The sequence below is a fragment of the Zootoca vivipara genome, chromosome 10, assembly GCF_963506605.1.
Source record: "Zootoca vivipara chromosome 10, rZooViv1.1, whole genome shotgun sequence".
In the NCBI taxonomy this organism is placed as follows: Eukaryota; Metazoa; Chordata; class Lepidosauria; order Squamata; family Lacertidae; genus Zootoca; species Zootoca vivipara.
Genome location: NC_083285.1, coordinates 47,973,677 through 47,995,208, shown reverse-complemented (window position 1 = coordinate 47,995,208; position 21,532 = coordinate 47,973,677). Strand labels below are relative to the sequence as shown.

The 21,532-nt window shown below is 43.3% G+C and overlaps 1 protein-coding gene across 1 annotated transcript in view; it reads left to right on the top strand.

The window, feature by feature from the left end:
- Positions 1–21,532, top strand: part of RFX4 (regulatory factor X4) — a 47,350-nt gene that overhangs the window by 11,191 nt on the left and 14,627 nt on the right. Inside the window, exons 4-13 of the mRNA XM_035127645.2 lie at positions 2,924–2,985; positions 5,417–5,630; positions 7,119–7,196; positions 8,597–8,760; positions 9,666–9,766; positions 12,156–12,214; positions 17,103–17,247; positions 18,513–18,607; positions 19,607–19,724; positions 20,579–20,698. Coding sequence (XP_034983536.2) covers positions 2,924–2,985; positions 5,417–5,630; positions 7,119–7,196; positions 8,597–8,760; positions 9,666–9,766; positions 12,156–12,214; positions 17,103–17,247; positions 18,513–18,607; positions 19,607–19,724; positions 20,579–20,698 — 1,156 coding nt within the window. The remainder of the gene's footprint in view (positions 1–2,923; positions 2,986–5,416; positions 5,631–7,118; positions 7,197–8,596; positions 8,761–9,665; positions 9,767–12,155; positions 12,215–17,102; positions 17,248–18,512; positions 18,608–19,606; positions 19,725–20,578; positions 20,699–21,532) is intronic.

Here is a 21,532-nt window from a genome sequence, read left to right as displayed (position 1 = left end):
AAACTGAAAGAGAGAGGGGTGGGATTAATGTGTAATTAAAGAGAATTTGGAAGGCTGAGATGTTGCGGAATGTTAGATCAGTAGCTGGAACAGCATGTGGTGTTCTTTAGGTAGGCTTCATTGAACCCGCACAAAAAAGAGAGGGAGAAAGAGAGGCAGCTCGCCTGTCTGCTCATTTATCAAATAGCTAGCTTGAACTTTCACAGCTCAACAAAAGTGTTTTTCTGTTTGCTGATTCCCCCCCCCCTTTGCTCTAGAAAATAAACCAGAAAGGCTAGTGAAATCCACGCTTCTGTAACATGTGTGGACTATTCTGGATAAGACTCATGAACCAATGCCAGGATGGTTTCCTCTTATGAGAAAAAAAAAATAAGTAGTAAAATCAGAGGGAGGGTGGAAATTGTATGTAAATGGTGTTGTGTGATCCCCCCATTTTTGCACAGCAGCTGTGATTCAAATGTACATCACAGAATTTGGGGTGTGGACACGTTGCCGCCTTGATGGCATTTGCAACAGGAAGGGTTAAAAGCCAATGGAGGCAACAGATTTTTTTAAATCAGTTGCACGGATCTAAAATTTTAAAAAAAAGCATAGTTATTTATTTTTGTAATTTTAATTCTCTGTTTGAAACATGGGATGGATTCTTTTTCATGCTTAACACATCTTGGCAAAAAAAAATACTTTCCACTATTTGATTTTTACCTCTTTATTGCTTGTGTGGATTTTGTTTCAACTGCAGTCTTGCCATCCATGCTAGAACTTAATAGGGATTGATCTTCCTCCAGGTTGATGTTCTCAGTAAATTGACAAGTATTTTCCCATTTAAAATTCTGCTCCATTATTTTCAGTAAATATGGATGGGTTGTTGAGCATGGGGGAATTTCAAAATGTGGGGGAAAGAATCATTGCGGGCAAAATAACACAAGTATCTCCTCTGTAAGAAGTTTCTGCAATCAAGCTAATTTGAATAATAATTACAGGCAATCTACACGATTTGCATATGAAACTGGAATATATCAGAGGATGTATACGGTATATGAGTGTTTTGCCCAAGTTTATAAGATTGGTACCAGCCCTTGAAATTTTTTGCTATATGTACTTAACGTTTTTGCTCAGTGGTATCCATTTATCAAAACTATTGAAAAAGAATTAAGTCACATTAAATATTTAACCCCCAACTAAATATTCCTCAAATGGGATTGTTTAAGTGCACCTTCCAAAGGTCTCATGCACTGTAAATAAACTTTTCCTTGTACGTCGCTGTCATGCCTGCTACAAGGTGTTGGGTTCATTTGCCACACAGTTGAGTGAAATAATGTGTCAGATATTTTGAGGTTTGTAGCTTTAAATGATTCCACCCCCAGTAAAATTAGTTTCAAAAACCAAAATCATGCAGACTTCAGCCTTACAAATCTTTAGCAGTTATTTATCCGTCACATTTTCAAACCTATTTTTGCAACCACCTGGGACTACAAAAAGCAAATAAACAAAAGGGATGCTCAGGATTCTAAGGATGCTTTTTAGCCAGAAGTGTTACTAAGGGCTGCCCAGCAACCCATAAGATAAAGGGGCACAGTACAAATCTGCCTGCAGATAATGACAGGTTCCTAGGTGGAACAGTAACTGCACATGAAGCACCCTTCATACATCCCATGCAAGAAAATTTATATTTGAAGTACTTTCTGTTCAGCCCACCTATGTTGGCACTACAACAACAGGAGAAGCAACTGTCTGGATAGGCTCACCTTAACATGCTTCTGAAATTGCCTTAGATTTGAGATTTTCCTTGCAGCCCATTCACACAATATGCATTCTGGAAGTACACTGCTGGTATCCCATGTATATTTGTAGGGATGCACGAGGAAGCTAATAATTGTCTTCCAGGATCAGACCAAAGGTCCATCACTCTGTCTTCCATACGACTAGCCATTGAGGTGCTCCCAAGTAGACAGGGCTGGCATCAGCAGGTGGCATCCTGGTTACCTGTTCAGGCCCGCATTCCAGTGTGAGGCATTGGAGCCTCCTGGTTCTGTTTCTGCTCCTCCTCCTCCTCGCTATTGCTGCCTGTTCAGCTGCCTGTTTTTTCAGCAAAGGAACCTGCAGCAACTCTTAATAAACAGTGCATTCATTGCCCTACCATTGAGGTATGTGCTCTTACATACACTGCCCCACACTGGAAGCAAGGGACAGGGGCAACTATACAGCTACCAGGTGTTAAAGACCCACCTGCTAACCATGTTGGAGTGGTTAGTTGCGGATGCTGTAGTTTTATCTGTTTTAATTATTGATGCATTGTTTTATTGAACCTTATTTGTTCAATAAAGGGACCCAGGTGGCGCTGTGGTTAAACCACTGAGCCTAGGGCTTGCTGATCAGAAGGTCGGCGGTTCGAATCCCTGTGACGGGGTGAGCTCCCGTTGCTTGGTCCCAGCTCCTGCCAACCTAGCAGTTTGAAAGCACGTCAAAATGCAAGTAGATAAATAGGAACCGCTACAGCGGGAAAGTAAACGGCGTTTCCATGTGCTGCTCTGGTTTGCCAGAAGCGGCTTTTCATGCTGGCCACATGACCTGGAAGCTATACGCCGGCTCCCTTGGCCAATAATGCGAGATGAGCACGCAACCCCAGAGTCGGTCACGACTGGACCTAATGGTCAGGGGTCCCTTTACCTTTACCTTGTTTGTTCTTTTAACTTTGTTGGTTATCCACCCTGGGTTTCTTTGGATGAAGCAGGGAGGATATAAATGTATTTACATAAATAAACAAAATCAAAATATTTGTATACTCTTGTTGCGGGTCTGAACCAAAGAATGTGTTTTTAAGTTTCCAGCCTGTTTTACCTTTGCCCTCTAATAATCCATTGCTAAATTATGAGCAGAGGGCTTTATTTTTTTTAACTTGTTAACTCATGAATATTATTTGCAGATAATAAGGCAGCAATTTCCGCAGTTAACAACAAGAAGACTTGGAACCAGAGGCCAGTCAAAGTAAGCAATAATGTGTGTTTCATAATCACGGAAAGGCTAAGTATGGTCGTAGGTTATTCACTGGGAGCCTTTTTGTAATATGGCTTTTGGTGTGTGTTGGAGGGAGAAACACCAAACAAATTTGACCTTTCTTAGGTCCAGTAAATGGCACTGGCTCTTTTGTTCGATATGCTTTGTTCTGTGGGATCAGCTGAGAGTCTGATATATAACAGAGCGACGGAGCTCCTAAACTTCTAATAGTTGCATAGAAGAGATTGTTTTAGCACCAACCAAAGCACTTTTCCTCTCCAAGGCTATTCAAGAAACGCTGCCTTCTGCTGCAGTGGGTCACCTTGGACTCATATTTGGGCAGAAAGAATGCCTGGGCTTTACAATTCGCAAAAGATAACAAGATGCTTGCTTTCTCTTCATCAGAACAAGAGATCAGTGGCCACGTTGCCAGTTTGCACATGGGTGTGTCTGGATGCTTCCAGATTGGGAGGGGCCTTAATATTGTACATGGGTGGCTTTTTATGAGGGATTAAAAAACAAACAAACCCACAAACTTTTTGTGGAAATGTGGACTGAGTTTAAGATAGGGGGGAGGGGGGACTGGGAGAAATCAAAGTGGGCATGAAGCACCCATCTCACAAGAAGCATCCGTCTGGAAGCACCCCATGTCACAACCAGGACAACATATATGGACTTTTAAATTCCCCCAAGGCAACAGGAGGAAGGACAGCTGCAGCTTCCCCCTCTCCTGTAATCTACCCTCTCCCCTGCCTGCTGGTTGGTACAATTGGAGTCCTCCCAGTAGACAAAGGAGTGGGCGGCATATGACAAGTGAGAGGAGTAGCAGGTAAGAGAAGCTGTGGCTCTCCCTGCGATGGATATTTAAAGCTATAATTCATATTCTCTAGATTGTTATTAAACTGCCTTCCTTCCATCAAACCTCAGACATGGAGGGATGGCTGTGGCTTTGCAGTATTCGCTTTTCCATTCTCACTTGATGCTTGTCCTGGACTGGAGGTACCCTGGAAACAATACCAGCTCCGCCCTTGTGCTTTATCAGCTGCCTGACATCCAGAGATAGACGAGGTCAAGTTTTTTCTAACGCTTCTCTCTCCAGGCCAGCCTGATGCATTGGGGCTGTTCCACACATTATGTCAAGGAAAATCTGGCTTTGTTGCCACAAGTAAGCTGAACAGGCAGCTGCAGCCACTCACAGGTCCCTGATTTCTGCCCCCACCTGTTTGTCACAACCACACATTTCATTTTTACATGTGCACCGGTTTGCACAGATGTTTGCTGCCAGCCCGAAAAGGAGTGGGGACCCTGGGCCTTTCCAGGTGCACCGGGGCACAGTATTTCAGGACGATGTAAGTTGCAGGAGGTTGAACTAGATGACCTTTCCAAATCTATGGTTAATGGGACACAGGTGGCGCTGTGGTCTAAACCACTGAGCTTCTTGGGCTTGCCTATTAGAAGGTTGGCGGTTTGAATTCCCACGATGGGGTGAGCTCCCATTGCTCTGTCCCAGCTCCTGCCAACCTAGCAGTTCAAAAGCACACCAGTGCAAGTAGATAAATAGGTACCGCTGCGGTGGGAAGGTAAAAGGCATTTCCATGCACACTGATTCCATCATGGTGTTGCATTGCACCAGAAGTGGTTTAGTCATGCTGGCCACATGACCCGGAAAGCTGTCTGTGTACCTCGGCCTGAAAAGCGAGATGAGCACCGCAACCCCACAGGCTCCTTTGATTGGACTTAACCGTCCAGGGGTCCTTTACCTTTTTCTTTGATTCTGTGATGATGTGTGGAGAAGGAGCACAAAAAGAAAAGAAACTCTGGCCCAAAGAAACTCTGGCCCTCTTGTTTAATGCAGTGCCCTGCTGCCATAGGGAAGGGGTAGCCAATGTGTTGCTCTGCAGATGTTGCTGGACTTACCTTCCATAATCCATGATTATTGGTCACGTTGTCTGGGGCTGATGGGGAATTTGAGTCTAACAACATCTAGAGGCCCCACTATAGCTACCCCTGCCATAAGTGACTGTGAGATGCTGCTAGAAGCTAGTCTCCCATGGCTGTTCTTTGTATCCTCCTAAGTAACTGTGTAGACCATTTACAAGGAACTAAAGGGAGGTATGTACATCTGTGGCTTAATTTGCACTCAGCATCTGGACAGGAGGCTTCCTTGGGCAGAAGGCAAAAGCCCTGGGCTGTTCCACATTTGGCAGCCCTTAGGATACTTCTCCAGCTGGACTGGGCTGTGAGCTGCTTTGAAAATTGCAATTACATTCCATTTCTGGATTTGCACTTGTGCATCAACTTGTAAATTGGCATAAAATCTGCTTCGTTAGCAGCTTCCTTTTTAAAAACCATACTGAGTGAATAACTCCTTTCCAAGGGTCCCCACCCCTCCCGCTAACAAATGTGTATTTCAACATTTCAGGTACCATTACTATGGGATTGCAGTAAAAGAAAGCTCCCAGTATTATGACGTGATGTATTCTAAGAAAGGAGCAGCCTGGGTCAATGAAACAGGAAAAAAAGAAGTCACCAAACAGACAGTGGCGTATTCACCACGATCCAAACTGGGGACGTTGCTGCCAGAGTTTCCAAATGTCAAAGATCTAAATCTGCCAGCCAGCTTGCCAGAGGAGAAGGTGACTCTAGTGAAATAGTCTCTGGCTTGCCTTCCCCCCATCCCCTTTTGCTCTTCTGTTGAGGAATGGTTGGTCTATTATATGGTGGGGAATCACCCTTTGAAAAGAGTGAATTTTAAGGATGCTCTGATTTTATTTATGGGAGGGTGCTTAACTGCTCGCTGCACCAGAAACAAATATCTCCCCCCCCCTTATCTTAAAGTGTTTGTTTTCCAATGTATATGTGCCAGGATGCTTGCCAATCTAGAAATGCTGTAGGAGATCTGTGGCTATGTCTCCCAACATGACTTATTTGATTAAGAACCAACCATAGGGAGCAGAGGAGGTATATAGCTCAAGGCCAAAGGGCAGGACGTTAATCCCTTCTGCCTATGCCATTTCCCTGGCTAAAATTGCAACCCCATCACGTATCTCCCACATCATGTCTAGTTGGGCAAGTCGGTGATTGTGAAAAATACATATATATGTGTGTGTGGTACTTTTGATCATAAGGCTGGCCAGATAGATAGATAGATAGATAGATAGATAGATAGATAGATAGATAGATAGATATAGCAGATATCCCATGATATTTTTTTATCTGGAGAAAGAGAAAGAGCCCCTTATCGATCTATTTCCAGTGCCCATCCTGTCTGCAAATGGAAGCCCATTTTGCCAGAGAAGATTATGGGCCGAAGTGGCAGAACCTCAGACAGCTTCAAAGAGACAGTTTGCTCTGATAAAGTCCAGAGCCCAACCAGACCCTCTCAGGCTCTGCTCATGTGCTGGGGAACAGAGTTTTGAATGGGCCACTCTTGTGACCTGGACCCTAGCCTAGTTTTCTGTCATTTCTCCATTAGTTTCTCACTGTCTATGTTCCATATATTGGTCAGTATAATTGGGGGGAGTCTAATACAAGAGTCTTAGGCTTAGAGTTGTCTAACTAGCTAAAGGTCTCCAGCTCAAGGCGTTTCTCTCTGTGTGACTTGGGTCTTCCAAAGTCTGCGCCCCGGGCCCTCCTGACTCAGCCAGACCCTCACTCTCTGTGTCACGGGGAAGGATCTTAGCTCAGTGGGAGAGCATCTGTTTAGCATGCACAAGGGCCCAGAATAAATCCCTGGAATTTCCAGGTAGGGTTGGAAATGTCTTGTGTCTGAAAGAGAGACAGCAGCTGCCGGTCAGTGTGGACAATACTGAGCTAGATGGAGCTCAGTATAAGGCAGCCACCTCCTGTGTTCCTAATGGCCAAGGCGTTGCCTGGAGTCATGGCCATGATGACCTTAGATTATTGCTATAAAAAGATATTCATTATATTTTTATTCCTAACTCCTTATTCCTAAGCCTGTATATCCTTTATGCTAATTTTTTTCTACCAATTGTAATTATTCGCGAGCGTCTTGCTCGTTTTGTATGTTTTGTATTTTTTATGAGCTTAAAGCTGAAATAAATTTGATTTGATTTGCTATAAAAAGAATATCTTTAAAAAATATTGTTTCCCTCCCTTGCCAGGTGTCCACTTTTATTATGATGTACAGAACACACTGTCAGAGGATACTCGACACTGTAATAAGAGCCAACTTTGATGAGGTTTGTAGGAAAATAATAATTAAAGTTTCATGGGCAACAGAGTAGCCATCTGTATTGTACTTGTAGATAATGGGGGAAGCCTCTGGTATTTATTGATTGGTTGAGTTGCTGTGATGGTTTAGAATGCTGAATTTCAAACACGGACCTGGTTGCACATCATGGTAAGCCACAGTTAGTTTTGAGGCATGGTTTAATTGTGAACATGCCTCCCACTGCCACAAGGGCCTCCCCACAGCTTCTCCCCCTCCCCATGTGGCTCTTCCATGGTTCAAATAAGCCATGATATGGCTTATCATGTTGTCTGAAGCCATGCCGTGGATTGTTTGCTTCAAACAAAAGCACAAGTGGTAAGCCAGAAATAAACCAAGGAACGTTCACAATTAAACAATGGTTTAAGATCAACAGTGGCTTACTGTAATGTGAGGATGAGGCCATTCTCAGCTACAGAATCTTCTCCTTCCCGGTCAGCCCACCTAACCAGTATCTGTGCACCAGTACCAACACATTTTCCTAGAGTAGGCTCTGCTGTTTAAAGGTGTGAGAGATAGAGTTGTTTGCACAGGTTCAAGGTTTGATGCAAGGTCTTTAACGCAGGAGTAGCCAATGTGGAGCCCTCCAGATGTTGTTGGGCTACACCTGTTGACAACGCTGACCATTGCAATGCTGGCTGGGGCTAATGGGAAATAGAGTCCAACAACACCTGGAATCTATGTTGGCTACCTCTACCTAAACAGTTTGGGATCAGATTACATAAAGGATCACCTTGCCTCATACATTTGACCACTTTGATCTGTGGAACTTACAATTTTACAAGCGCCACATAATGTTCTGCATTTTAATTATTGTATGTATATTTGGGGTTTTTAAAAAATGTTTTGTGGATTTTCGCTGCATTTTATCTACAGATTCATTATGTACGCTGCTTAGAGAGCTCTTTGACTAAGTGGCTTCTGAGTCTTTCTAAATAAATGAAATGCAATAAAAAATAGTCTGCGGCTGACAGCTGCACATGTGGGATGAGATAAAGTGGGGGAGGGAGAGTCTGATAGCTGTTTCTCTGTACCCTGAGTCCAACTATCCTCCTGCTGTGAAGTGATGTTATTGGTAGTGGTTGGCAGAGTACCAACACTTAACCTGACCTCCCATCGCTGTTGTCATCGAGGAAGAAGGAGAGGTGCGAGGGGACCACAAGGTTGATGCTGTGCAAACACATGGGGGGGGGTGTCTGATCAGCTCCACTGGTGCATTTGCACTGCACTGACCGCTCTGTCACCTTGCCCCTCTCCAAGTAAGGGCCACCGCCCCGCCCTGCTGATCACTAGTGGATGTTGCTTGGTTATCTAGGCAATAAAAAAATATTACCAGTTCCATTTCTTCCTTATGTCTTGGCACACCTCTAGGTTCAAAGTTTTCTTCTGCACTTTTGGCAAGGGATGCCACCTCACATGCTTCCTGTATTGGGTTCTTCCACAGTAGTAAACATTGTTGGAGTTTGTGATTCAATATTGTACAAAGCTATTTCCGGAGTCTTGATGCCAACGGTGTTGCAGGCGTTACCTGATAGGTGAGTATGTTCTGATAGGGCTGGTCTGTATGTGCATCTGTGTTCATACACGTGTCTTTGAGTCAAAGAATGTTGCACTTACACAAAGTTTAATAAAGGGGCATTCCAGAAGTGGCTCGTTCCGTGGGTCACAGCTGTAGGGTGATTGCTGATTGACGTTTTCCAGGAGGGGAAGGGGTGACATGGTAGGATGCTGGATTGGTGGTGGGATACTGGATTGGCCCGCGGCTGCATAGCTGTTCCCCTTTTTGGTATGTGATGCCACTACTGGGAAGCTGGCATTGGAGCTCCAGCCCACTGTGTGAGCAGCTTCTGGGGAAGGGAAACATACATTTATGAATAACATTAGCATTATTATAAAGAGCCACCCAAATGTATCTGATATGTTGTTTTGGGCTGAGTTCAAAGGGGAAGGAGGGGGAAGGGGAAAGTTGCATATTCAGGAACATAGGGCAGAATAGCCTGGAAGAAACAACAACCTTTCTATCCTGTGCAGATTTTACCAGCAAGATAGTTATGTTTAAATACTAAATACCTGCATGTTTGAACTACCCCGTTTCCTGTCTTTGACTGTTTTGACAAACTACTTTCCTTCCTTCAAGAATGAGTAGAGTTGATCGATGTTTTGTGTGCTTTTGTGTACACTACAGAGTGCTTTTGTTTTGCAACACATTCTGGGTACAAACCTATACATGCCTATTCAGAAGGAGCAAGTCTCACTGAGTTCAGTGGGGCTCCCCCCATACCCACCCCGTTAATTGTGTATGGGACTGCAGCATCAATAACTTAAAAGGTCATTGGGGCAAAGGGTAGATTAGGTGAGCTATTAGTTTTTCATGGCTGCAGGCATGAATGCAGAGAAAGTGGTTCAGCATAGATTTCTGAAGTGGTACTTTCCTTTTCAGCTTGACACAGGTGATACGCAAGTTTGCCAAACAACTGGACGAGTGGCTAAAAGTAGCTCTTCATGACTTGCCGGAAAACCTACGAAATATCAAGTTTGAGCGTATGTATTGTATAATTTCTCACTTTGGTCAGGAAAACAATATGGTGTTACCTGTCATTGGTAACAAACAAAGAAAATATTTCTCCCCCAAAAATTCTATTCCTTTTGGCGAGAGTTCCTTGCTCATTCATCATTTCATCAGACCATATGACATCCCACATCAGTACAAGTGCCCAAATACTTATTTATTTCCATTTATGAATCGCTTCCTGGAAAATACCTTGAAGGGATTTAACAATTTTAAAAATCAACAATAAAAAATGCAAAAAGTTCATATATAAAACAATTTTAAACATTTCATTTGAAATACCATTTCAAATTTGACACAGGCTGGGGTAAAAAAAAAAAATCAAACGACATTATAGGCTTGTTGAAAAAGTAAAGTTTGCTGAAAGCGCCAAAAATGCAATAGAGGCTATCTGATATGCAACAGGAGGCAGTTCCAAAGGGAAGGTTTTGCCATTCTAAGGGCTAAATTCCAGCATTGTATAGGATAAATCTGAAGGAGTCCCTTTCTTAAAGAGCACAGTAATCACGGTCCCTCCAACATTTCTCCAAGGAAAATAGGGACGTCCCATTTATACCCCACACATTTTACAGAGTTGCCCCAGCCACTCTGGACAGCTTCCAACATATATAAAAAACATAATAAAACCTTAAACCTTAAACAAACTTCCCTATATAGGATTGCCTTCGGACAGCTCAGGGGTGTTGGATAACTCCATACCCTCCAACATTTCTTCAATGAAAATAGGGACATCCTAAGGAAAAGTGGGACATTCCAGGATCAAATCAGAAACCGGGACGGCTTCTCTAAATCAGGGAAGTCCCAGGAAAATAGGGGCACTTGGAGGGTCTGTGATCAGTTGGGTATGTAAGGGGTTTGAGCACTGAGTCAAAATTAACTGATAATTCCTTTTGGCTATGTGAACCAAGCTGAACTTTCTCTTCCGTGATGGCCTGGATGTAGTTTTAGTGAATGCATACCATTAAGCAACTCTCCAGATTTTCGGCTGTTTGATTACAGTTCGAGGCTTTTGCTCAGAAAAGGTGGCAGAGTTAAAAATGGAAGCGATCAAATTACCCTATCTCCACGGGAAAGGGCACCGCACTCTTTTCAGGCATGCTTTGTAGATGCCTGCAGTGCACATCACCTATTGATAAAGTCTGCTTTATTTCATGGCTCTCAATTCTTCTCCTTTTATAAGTGCCAAATTCCACATCACAAAGTTAAAAAAAGAGGGGGGAAGAATGAGAAGGAGATGAAAGGGGAGGGAAAACTAATTTAGGAAAAGGATTAGGCATTGATTAGCATGAAAAATTAAAATAATCTTTTGTCGAGGAGACTTTGGATATAAACTTCTCAATAATATTTTTGTAATTTCATAATTTATTCAAATGTTATAGGGTTCAGTCCTTCTCTCAAAATTAATTGTGGTTTGCTATTAGCTTTACTAAAGCAGAACTGCATCCAGAGAGAATTATTTGGAACGTTCCCCCCCTGGTTAAGTCAGTACTAAGAATATGATGTATTCTACATTTGTTTTACAGATGTGATTTTTATTGTTGATTTTTTTGTCGTGTACTACCATGATGATATATATATTTAATGTGGGTGGCATAGAAAATTTTGCAAGCAATAAATAAATAAATAAATAACTTGCTACAGAAAAAAGTTTTTTGTGACTCTAGGTCTGTGCAATTTATAAGTTTTGTTGTTGACCTAATTGAGCATTTAATTTTTTGTACAATATTCGGTTGTAGATTACTGCAGTGATTTAGTATAAAAATACTCTTAACATGTTTAGTTTATTCTGCAGAGCTTTGGATGCATCAACAAGTTCATAAACATCAACAAATATTTGTTTACATTTTTCTTAAAAGAAAATGAAAGACTAATAATGTAAATTATATTATTTGGATTTATTCCTGAAAATAAAGATGTCAATTTATATACCAGTAATAAGCAAACACACACCAGCAAATGTTGTGGATTTTGCTTGCATAAATGGACCAAGATTTCAGGTGATAGGTGTCCTACAGTTACTAGCCCCAAGTCAGTCCCACTTAAGTCCATTGAAATCAACAGGACAGGATGGTCACAGTGAATCCTGCAATCCTATACCTTGTTAACCTGAGGGTATGCCTCATTGTACTCAGCAGAACTTACTTCTGAGTAGATAGGATTGTGCTGTACCATGGATTTCAGTGGCAGGTTGGCCTTGATCCACAGAAAATTAATTGTGCTGATTTAGATTCCAAAAACAAAAAGTCAAAAAGTACCACCCCACCCAACTAAGATGCAAAAAAAAAATGTATACATTTTGTTTGTTTGGTAACAAAAATAACCAGTCTAGCTTATTATAATAAATATCTTCTTCATTGGCAGTATCCAGAAGGTTTTCTCAAATTCTTCGGAGACAGACATCCTTAAATCATCTTTGTCAGGTATTTTGTCTGTCCTTGTTACAAGGTCACTTTATCTGTGGTTTGTTGATCCTTTGCTTTGGCAGCTGTATAAGTACCAGGGCTGAGCCAAATTTTATCAGAAAACATTTTTCTCGCATAATTTTCTTTTATGAGCTCTCCTCTCCTCTACTGGAGAAATTCAGATATCTCCAGGAGACTTTTTGGTACAATGGCCTCTCCATGAATTATGCCTTCCATGAACTCTGGACACAACAGTTTTAATATTGATTAATGTATATCTCTAGGTTCATAGCATAGCTGCCAAGTCTCCCGTATTGGCCGGGAAAACCCCGATTTTAAAACTGTTTCCTGCCCTCCTCCCGTATGGCGAAATACCCGGTATTTTCCCCGTATTTGCTGATGTCAGAGACAGGCAGCAGCAGAAGCAGGGAGAGGTCCTCTCCGTGCCTCCCTCGGCGAATTCAGGCATGCCTGGGCAAGCTGCGTGGCTCTGGGCTGGCTGGAGGGAGACTCTTATTTTGAAGCGGGGTGGCCGCTTCCCTCTCTTGCTTATTACAGCCTCAGGGCGGGCGGAGGAGGGCGGGAGGCGGCGACAGCGAGGAGGGCAGCTTTAGCTCCGCTGTTTGCAGAGTGAGGCGAGGGAGGAAACAGATTGAGCTTGCCGTCGCTTTGAGGTAAAAAAAAGATTTACTGTACTGCAAATGATTTATGAGTGGGCTGCTCCTCTCTACAGCCCCCTCTTAGCATAGCTCCTCTCTCTTAAACAAAAAACCAGCCCCAACATTCGCTGAAGAAGGCATTCTCTCTAAAGCTGCTGCATACTGACAAATTAATCCGCTTGCAGCTCTGAGTCAGATGCCTGTGTGGCGCTTTGCTTTGCTTTGCTTTGCCTCCCTCCCCTCTCTCTCTCAGTCAAAAGGGAAAGGGGAGAGAGAAGGCAGTATTTGCATTAATTTATGCAGTTCCCTGCATAGACACTGATAAAGGAATCCTCGCTTTACACAGCCTGATCCTGGCTGGACCCTCCCCCCCTTTCTGGCAAGGGATGAGGTCAGTCTCCGTCCTGCAACTTTGGGAAAGAGATTGCAGGAGGATGCGCTTCCCTTACAGGCATGGGCTCTCTCTCTCTCATTCTCTCTCTCTGCCTCTCTCTCTCTCTCTCTCTCTCTCTCTCTCTCACACACACACACACACACACACACACACACACACACCTCCCCAGCGGCTGGCCGGCAATGCTCCTGCGTCTGGATCCCTTTCCCCGTTTAAGAGGCTGCACTAGTAAACCCCCCTCCCTCCCAATAATACAAAATGCTGGGCATGTACGTGCCGGACAGGGTTGCCTTGAAGTCATCTAACAAATTGTGAAAATTATTATGATAAATAGCCTCAAAAGTTTTTTAATATATCTTTTTAGCAGCACCTCCTCCTGTGCCCAGCCACATAAAAGAAGGAGCTGCGAGCTCAAATCCAATTTGCACCCCAAGTACAATAGATTTGCCTGGGGGCAGGGATTCAATTTGCATCTTGCAAATCCGTGACATTCTTTGGTTTCAAATAAACAAAAGGTGCCTTTTGCAAGCCACTCTCTTGAGCTGGTTTAGGTAGCCAAAGCTTGCCAAATTATAGCAAACTGTTATTGTCCTTTCTTACTGTAATTGCTCCTCTGTTCCTGGTTTATGCTTTCTGGGCTGTAGCTCAGTATAGCCATAGCTGCCCTGCATTGCCTCAGGTTCAGTTGCAGGCATGCCCAGGTAGAGTCAGAAACTCTGGAAAGCTGCTGCCAGTCAGTGTAGACAATACTAAACAAGATTGACCAGTGGACTTAGTATAAGACAACTCCCTTGTTCCTATAAACAAGCAGCTAAGCAGTTTACATTAAATAATAGGATGAATGGTTGAGTCAGTGGATCATGTACCTGTGAGTACCATATTTGTAGTTTATCAGGTAGCATGGCAGAGGACATTGTGTGGCCCCCCCTGGACCCCATTAATTGACAGCATGTACACTGAACAAAACTGACAGGCTACTATGCTGAAGGTTGGGTCTCTTGAGAGCATACCTATTGCCATGGCAGAGAATCACATTATGGGTGGGTGGGTGTATAACCAATATGATCCGGGGATTGGAGCAATTCCCCTATGAGGAAATGTTCCAAAATCTGGGGCATTTTAATTTTTAGGAAAAAAAGGCAAGTAATTGTGGGTGGGAGTGAAGAGATTTTTTTTCCTTCTCATAATACAGTACTAGAACCAGGGAATATCCAATAAAGTGGATGTGAAATTCAATCTATTTTAGTATTTTAATTTTTTTACGTTTTAAAGTTTTGAGATCCCCCCCCTTAATTTTCTTGTTTTATCCTTTTGTAAACTGCTTTGAGGTTGTTGCTGTTGTTATTTTACAATCGATTGTAGTAAATAAAAATAAAATAAACCTGAAGGCTAGAGGGTGGTTTTGCAGGGCACATACCAAACTTTCTGTGGGATGCCCCCCCCCCCCCGGAGCCCTTTCCAATGACTGCCACAGAGAAGCCCGTTTATTTATTTCTTGGAGTATTTTAATCATAGTATCACAGAACTGGACGGTTGGAAGGGAACCCCCAAGGGTCCTCTAGACCAACCCCCTCCAGTGCAGGAATCACAGCACAAGCATCTCCCTGAAGCATCACTGCATTAGTGCATTTGACATCCTTTTTTTGCAAGCATTTATTTCCTGCATCTGAGCCAGTGCCGCTCTGCCCATGTCTAGGCACCGGAAATCGGGCAGCGCCAGCACCGATCCCTTATTTTTCTACCTGGAACTTGGCAGCTATGGTTCATAGTAGAATAGCCACTTACATTTTGGTAAAAATGCTGCCATCTTCTTAAACTGTTCATCAGCCTGGGTAGCTCAGTTAGTTAGAGTGTGGCGCTGATGACTCCAAGGTTGCAGGTTCAATCCCTGTGTGGACCAGCTGCATGTATCTCGCATGGACTAGATCAGGCATTCCCAAACTTGGCCCTCCAGATGTTTTGGGACTACAATTCCCATCATCCCTGACCACTGGTCCTGTTAGCTAGGGATGATGGGAGTTGTAGTCCCAAAACATCTGGAGGGCCAAGTTTGGGGATGCCTGGACTAAATGATTCTCCGGGTCCCTTCCAACTCTACAATCACCCAGAAAGACCTCTGATTATTGATTTAGGAATACAGCAAAGAATGCCTTTATTGATCTACTGCATCTGCACACTGTGTGAAATCTTTAGTATTAACTATAGGAGGAGCAATAATAACAGCAGTAGCAGTAGCAGTAGCAGCACTGGTAGCAATGTTATTTCAATATACGCACATCCTTCTGTTTTCCTCAGTCATCTTTTGCACCTGCTATACCAACAGGGTATCAGTGTGGAGTTCAAGGCAGTGCCACTGAGTTGACACCATACAGCCAGTCCATTTATTGAAGGCCTCACATGCAGCGGCGGAACAAGCCGATCAACGCACATGCCTTGCGCCCAGGGGCAGGGCCAGCCGCCCATGGTGCGGGGCCAGCTGGGGCAGGACACTCTGCCTGCCTTCTCCCACTCAGCCGCCCTACAGCTGAGGGGGAGGCAGCGGGCAGACCATTTGGGGCAGTATGGAGCCTGCGGGCGCCCAAGCCACCGCGTCACTCCCAGGAGAGACACGTGGCTCAGGCACGCTTCAGGCCCCGCGGTGAGTGCCGCCCGTCACCCCCCTCAGTGGTGACACCCGGGGCGGACCGCCCCCACCGCCCCCCCTTCCTCCACCCCTGCTCACATGATGATGCGCCATCCCAGTTCATTGCTAAAAAGAGAAGTGCCAAGAGACAAGCACTCTGCGTTTTTCCATCCTCTTCCCTAAAAGCCGCCCCCCCCCCCTCCCTGGAGCATGAGAGCTAGTTATGGTTATACTATTGGTCACTATTGGACCATACTATGGTCACTATTATTATTTCACATATGGGGGGGGCTGCAAATGTGTTTGTGCTATTGTGCCTGCAGCCTCGGTTTCATGTGGAAGGGGTGTGATTTCAGGTGCCTCTTTGCATGGAACTGAAGTAGCAAATTCACAGGGTGAGGATTTTGCTTTTGATGTGATTAAAAGGTATGGATTAGCCTTTGGTGTGTCTAAAGGAGTAAGCCTACCAATAGGGCCCTTGCAAGAACAGATCAAGGGTGGCAATTCTGACTCCAGTGTTTGTTTGTTCTTCAACTGATGTAGAAAAAGAAATGGCATTTATTTGCAAAAACAAAACAAAACACTGTAGAGCAAACAAACGGAGGTAATCTGTTTAGGTAATCTGTACTGGTGATTAGGGGTGGGGGTGGGGAATTTAATTCAGTTTGTATTTAAAGCCAAACCTATCAAATTCTCACTTTTCAAAACAATTTGCAAGTCAAAACATAGCTATCCTTCAGAAGACATACCCAAAATTTGCGATGTAATTCTTCAGCCAACCATTGTTTAGAAATATGCATAGATTAGGGGGAAGTGTGCATAAAAATGAAGATAATTCATGAAAATAACATACAAAAATGCATTAAATTGGGGGAAATTGCTTGCAAAAATGTGCACATTGGTCCAAACTGCATATAAACATGTGTTTATTAGGAGAATTTCAGACTTAAATGCTGTTGAATTTTCATGCAGATTTTTTAAAAATTGCAAACTGTTGCAATGTGAACTCAATTTAGGATTGTAAAAATGAGGAACTGATGGAACCGAAATGAACTTTCCATCCCTAGTAGTGAGTAGATAGATGCCTGTTGTGACCCACAATGCTTCTAGATTAGAATCCATGAGAAAATCAATTTAGTGAGACTTGCCAAGGAAGCGTGTAAGGGGATAAAAGTCTATTTTTCAAGCTAATAAACCATGAGCTAATGAGTTGCTTGGACTGGATTATAGGCATCAAGAACCGTGATCCACAGTGCAGACATCACATTCCAAATGCTGGAAGACTGGAGGAATGTGGACCTTAACAGCATTACCAAACAAACGCTATACACCATGGAAGACTCGCGGGAGGAGCACAGGAAACTTATAATACAATGTAAGAATATTAAAACCCTCAACTCTGATGAGAGAGGGCAGCTCATGGCAAATACAGAGCATGCCAAAGTAGTTGCTCTTTGACATCAGGAAGACTCCTCCGTGCATCCTAATCTGTTGATTAAAAGCGCAAAAGACAACAAGTGGCTGGCAGTAGGAAGATCCTTGGGGAAAGAGCAGCTGCTTAACCCTTTCCCTCCCTGCCGTTTGTCCACTCAAATTTCCTCCCTACTCTCAGCAGCTCTCCCACCTGCAGGGCAGAAAGAGGAGAGGAAATGAGTCTATTGCATAGGAGAGTCTAAAATGCTTTTATTCCTTCTGCCTCTTGTGATGCACATGTTAAAATTTACGTAAACTAAGTACAGGACCCAGATGCGAGATAGTGTCTTGGAAATGGAGCCAGATGCAAAAGGAGGTGGAGCCTTAAGTTTTCTGGAAAACCATATTAAGCAAGTTCAGAGTGAGAATATGATGCAGTAACTCTCACTCTGTTCAATGGGGGCCTACTCCCAGGCTGGTGTATTTAGAATTGCAGCTTTAATCACATTTTATTTCCCTGCTGTCTTTTAAATGGAATGTTGCTCTTGTTGGTTTTGAGCCACTTTGATCCATTGCGAAAAGCAGCCTGAAACTTTTCATAAGCAAAGCCATTGCAAATACATAGGTTTAAAGTTTACCTCCCTGTGGCAAACCTGAAAGAGGGCATTCATCTTGTGGATAATATCCGGTAATCTCTTTGAGGTCATTAAATATGACCGTTTTGTAGGTTTTGATAGGAAATAGCTTGCCTTTTAGTTATGGCAAATAAACAAACGTTGCTAGCAGCAGTTACGTATTTGTGGAGCATTTACTGACGGGAAGGCCGCCAGCCGCTCTTGGGTTCCAGTAGCATCTTGATGCATTTCTAAATCAATTTCATGCATGACCTTCTTTATCAAAAGGGTCAGAGCCTAGCTTTCGCTCTTGGAAGAAAGACGATCATTGCTGTGTCTCTGATTTACTTATAGGCAGGCACCGCTAGAAAAATGGGGTGGGGGTGGGGAGAGGGAGAAAGTGTGAGGGAGATCAAACACAGCAAATGCTTTTTGCTTTTCCATTATTATTATTATTTTTAAAAAGAATAGCACAGGTATTTATAAAGTGAAGAAACTTTTAAAAAATGGTGCGAAAAACAAGGAAAGTGTTAGCGATTTCCCCCTCCCCATTTTCCTTCAGTAAGAGGGCAACAGTAATTAATTATTTGGATTTGGGTTTCCTTTCTGCTAGTATATCAAGAGTTTGATCACCTTCTGGAAGAGCAGTCGCCCATTGAATCCTACGTGGAATGGCTGGATTCCATGGTGGACAGATGCGTCGTAAAGGTCAGTAGGAAAAAGGAATGGAGAAGGTAATGCTCAGAATGTGGAGCTCTGTGTCCAGCCATTTCCTATCTAAAAACAAAACTACAGCACATGGTTAGCTAGAAGAACACTTAACCATGTATCCTTGTTCAGACAAAATGCTAAGCCAGACCTTGGCTTAGGTTGGTGCAGCAGTGAAAATGACCAGGGAGATGCAAAGCAGCTGGTAGCTCCTCTGTGAGAGCTTGCAGCATATTCACACATTCTCACTAAGCCATAGTTTGGCTTATCTTGTTGTTCATATCAGGTCTCTTATTATGTCGCATTGTGCTGGTGGGCCAAAAATGTAGCTCGTGTGGGTGGGCTTGACTCTGAAAAGGCTAACAATAAAAAGTGATTACTACCGTAGCTGCCGGCTGTCAAGTGTTGATTTTTTTAGTTATTCTGCTAGCATAAAGCCCACCAAACAGCTGGAATGTAGCTACAGCTGTTGCCTATCTCTCTGCGCACATGCTAATATTTGACCCTTTGCTTCTAGGCAGGCCTGGTAAATATGACATTTCCCCCTTTCCTTGATGCAAGGTGTCCTGGTTGCTTGGCATGCAGATAGGTCTGAGATGAGCGTGACAATTGGTATAATGATTGTTGGTGTCATGGTGGCACTTCTGATACCCCCAACGCAGGGGAAAGCAGGGGTGTTCCTAGAGGGAAGAGGCACTTGTGGTGCTGTCCCCTGGATGAAAGATTGGAGGTCCCCCAAAGACAGCTTCCCTCTCTGCTTTATGTTAGCATCTCTTCCACCCACACCAGTGAAATAATTCAAAAGGAGAAGGTAGACTTGCAGACTTTTATTTTTATTTTTTAATCTTCTTTATAACTATTCATATGCAATTACAATTGGACGTAGCTATCTACGAAAGAAGATAGAAGAATACATGCAATGTTGTCCTTGGCTGGCCGTAAGTAAGTACAGTGAAGAGGCATCTGATCTGAATCACATCCATTTCTTTTTATTGGCAGGTAGCTGCTAAGAGACAAGGCTCTTTGAAGAAAGTCGCTCAGCAATTCCTCTTGATGTGGTCTTGTTTTGGCACCAGGGTTATTCGGGACATGACGTTGCACAGTGCTCCCAGCTTCGGTACTTTCTCTTTATATCAACAGTAAAAATATTTTTAGAGAGCAATTTAACAACAACAACAACAACAACAACAACAACAACAACAACAGGAAGTGGAATTAAGATTTTCAAAATATGCAATCTAGCTGTTTTGTTTTCCAGAGCAAAAGGCTATTTTTTCCCCCACCTTCATAAGGATCCCCAATTACCAAAATTTGGTCTGCTATCAAAACTGCTGCCGCTCAAGTGGTTTCCTGATTATTCATGTACCATGTTGCTCATGGAACCCTAAGATTTAGACTACCATTGAATAGTGCCCCATACCCAATTTCTTTCTGCATTGCCACTCACAGCCTGTTGAGTCAGCAAGCTTCAAACCACTGCCCATTCAGTTCTACTTGAAAAAAGAGACAGAGGACGAAAATGGAAATAAATGTCTAGGTACCAGTTCCCAGAGTATCCACCTGTTTCCTCGCCATTTCTTTTTCTGGTAGTTGGTTGCAAAAAAAAAAAAAGGCTTAGTGAGGCTAAAAGTAGATGTTTAACTGCTGTCAAAAGAACACAAGATGAGCTCTGCTGGATCAAGCCAGTGTCCTCTTCTCACAGAAGGAACATAACACTCTGCAAATCTGGAGAGGCAGCTCTCTCGTAGCAACTACTAGTTACTCTTGCAGTTCAACTGAGTGGGGAAGGAAGTAGATGGGAGAAAGCAAAGCAAAGCAAAACAAAATTCCACTTCCACTAGTCTGATCCCAATTGTGTTTGGGCTTCCCTTTCATAAAGTGACCGATAGAAGGACTACATAGGACCAATGAGTTTCTAAATGCGATGGAGGTTCCATTAACTGTTTTATGCTCATGCTGTTTTGTCATCAGGATCTTTTCACCTTATTCACCTGATGTTTGATGACTACGTATTGTACCTGTTAGAATCACTCCATTGCCAGGAAAGAGCCAATGAGCTCATGAGGGCAATGAAAGGAGAAGGAGGAACAGGTAAGCTGCTTCATTTGCACTTAAGAACATAAGGGGAACCTGCTGGGTGCTGCTGCCATTGACCCCTCTAGTTCTGTATCCTGTTATCCCAGTGGCCAACCAGATTCCTGTGGGAAGCCTGCAAGCAGGGCACTCTGTACACCTGTAGTTACCTGCAACTGTTGTTCAGAGGCATACTGCCTCTGGTGGAGGGGGTAAAGAAAAGTCATCAAGGCTAGTAGCCATGGAAAGCCTTGTCCTCCATGAATTTGTCCAGTCGTTTTTTAAAGCCACCCAAGTTGGTGGCCATCCCTGCCTCCTGTGGGAGTGAGTTCCATAGTTTATGCGCTGCATGAAGAAGTACTTCCTTTTATCTGGTCCTTCATCATTCAACTTCGTTGGTTGTCTACGAGTTCTAGAGTTAGGAGAGAGGGAGATAAACTTTTCCCTTTCCACTATCTCCATGCCAGGCATAATTTTTTTAACTTCTATCATGTCACCTCTTTCTTCCCTTTTCTTTAACCTAAAAATTCCCAAATGCTCAACCTTTACTCATAGGGGAGCTGCTCCATCCCCTTTAACCTTTTAGGCTGCCCTATTCTGAACCTTCTGAACCTTCTCAAAATCTACTACAGTGGGACCTCGACTTACAAATTTAATCCGTTCCGAATGCACACTCATAGGTCGAAAACTTCGTAAGTCGAGTTTCCCATAGGAAAAACGGTTTCCCATAGGAAACGGAAAAAGTCGAAGAAACCGCATCTGGCTGTGAACGGGTTTTCTGTTCGGATGTCGGGAAAAACGTAAGCATGTGGCCACTTTTCCCGCTCGTAAGTCGAAAACTTCAGATGTTGA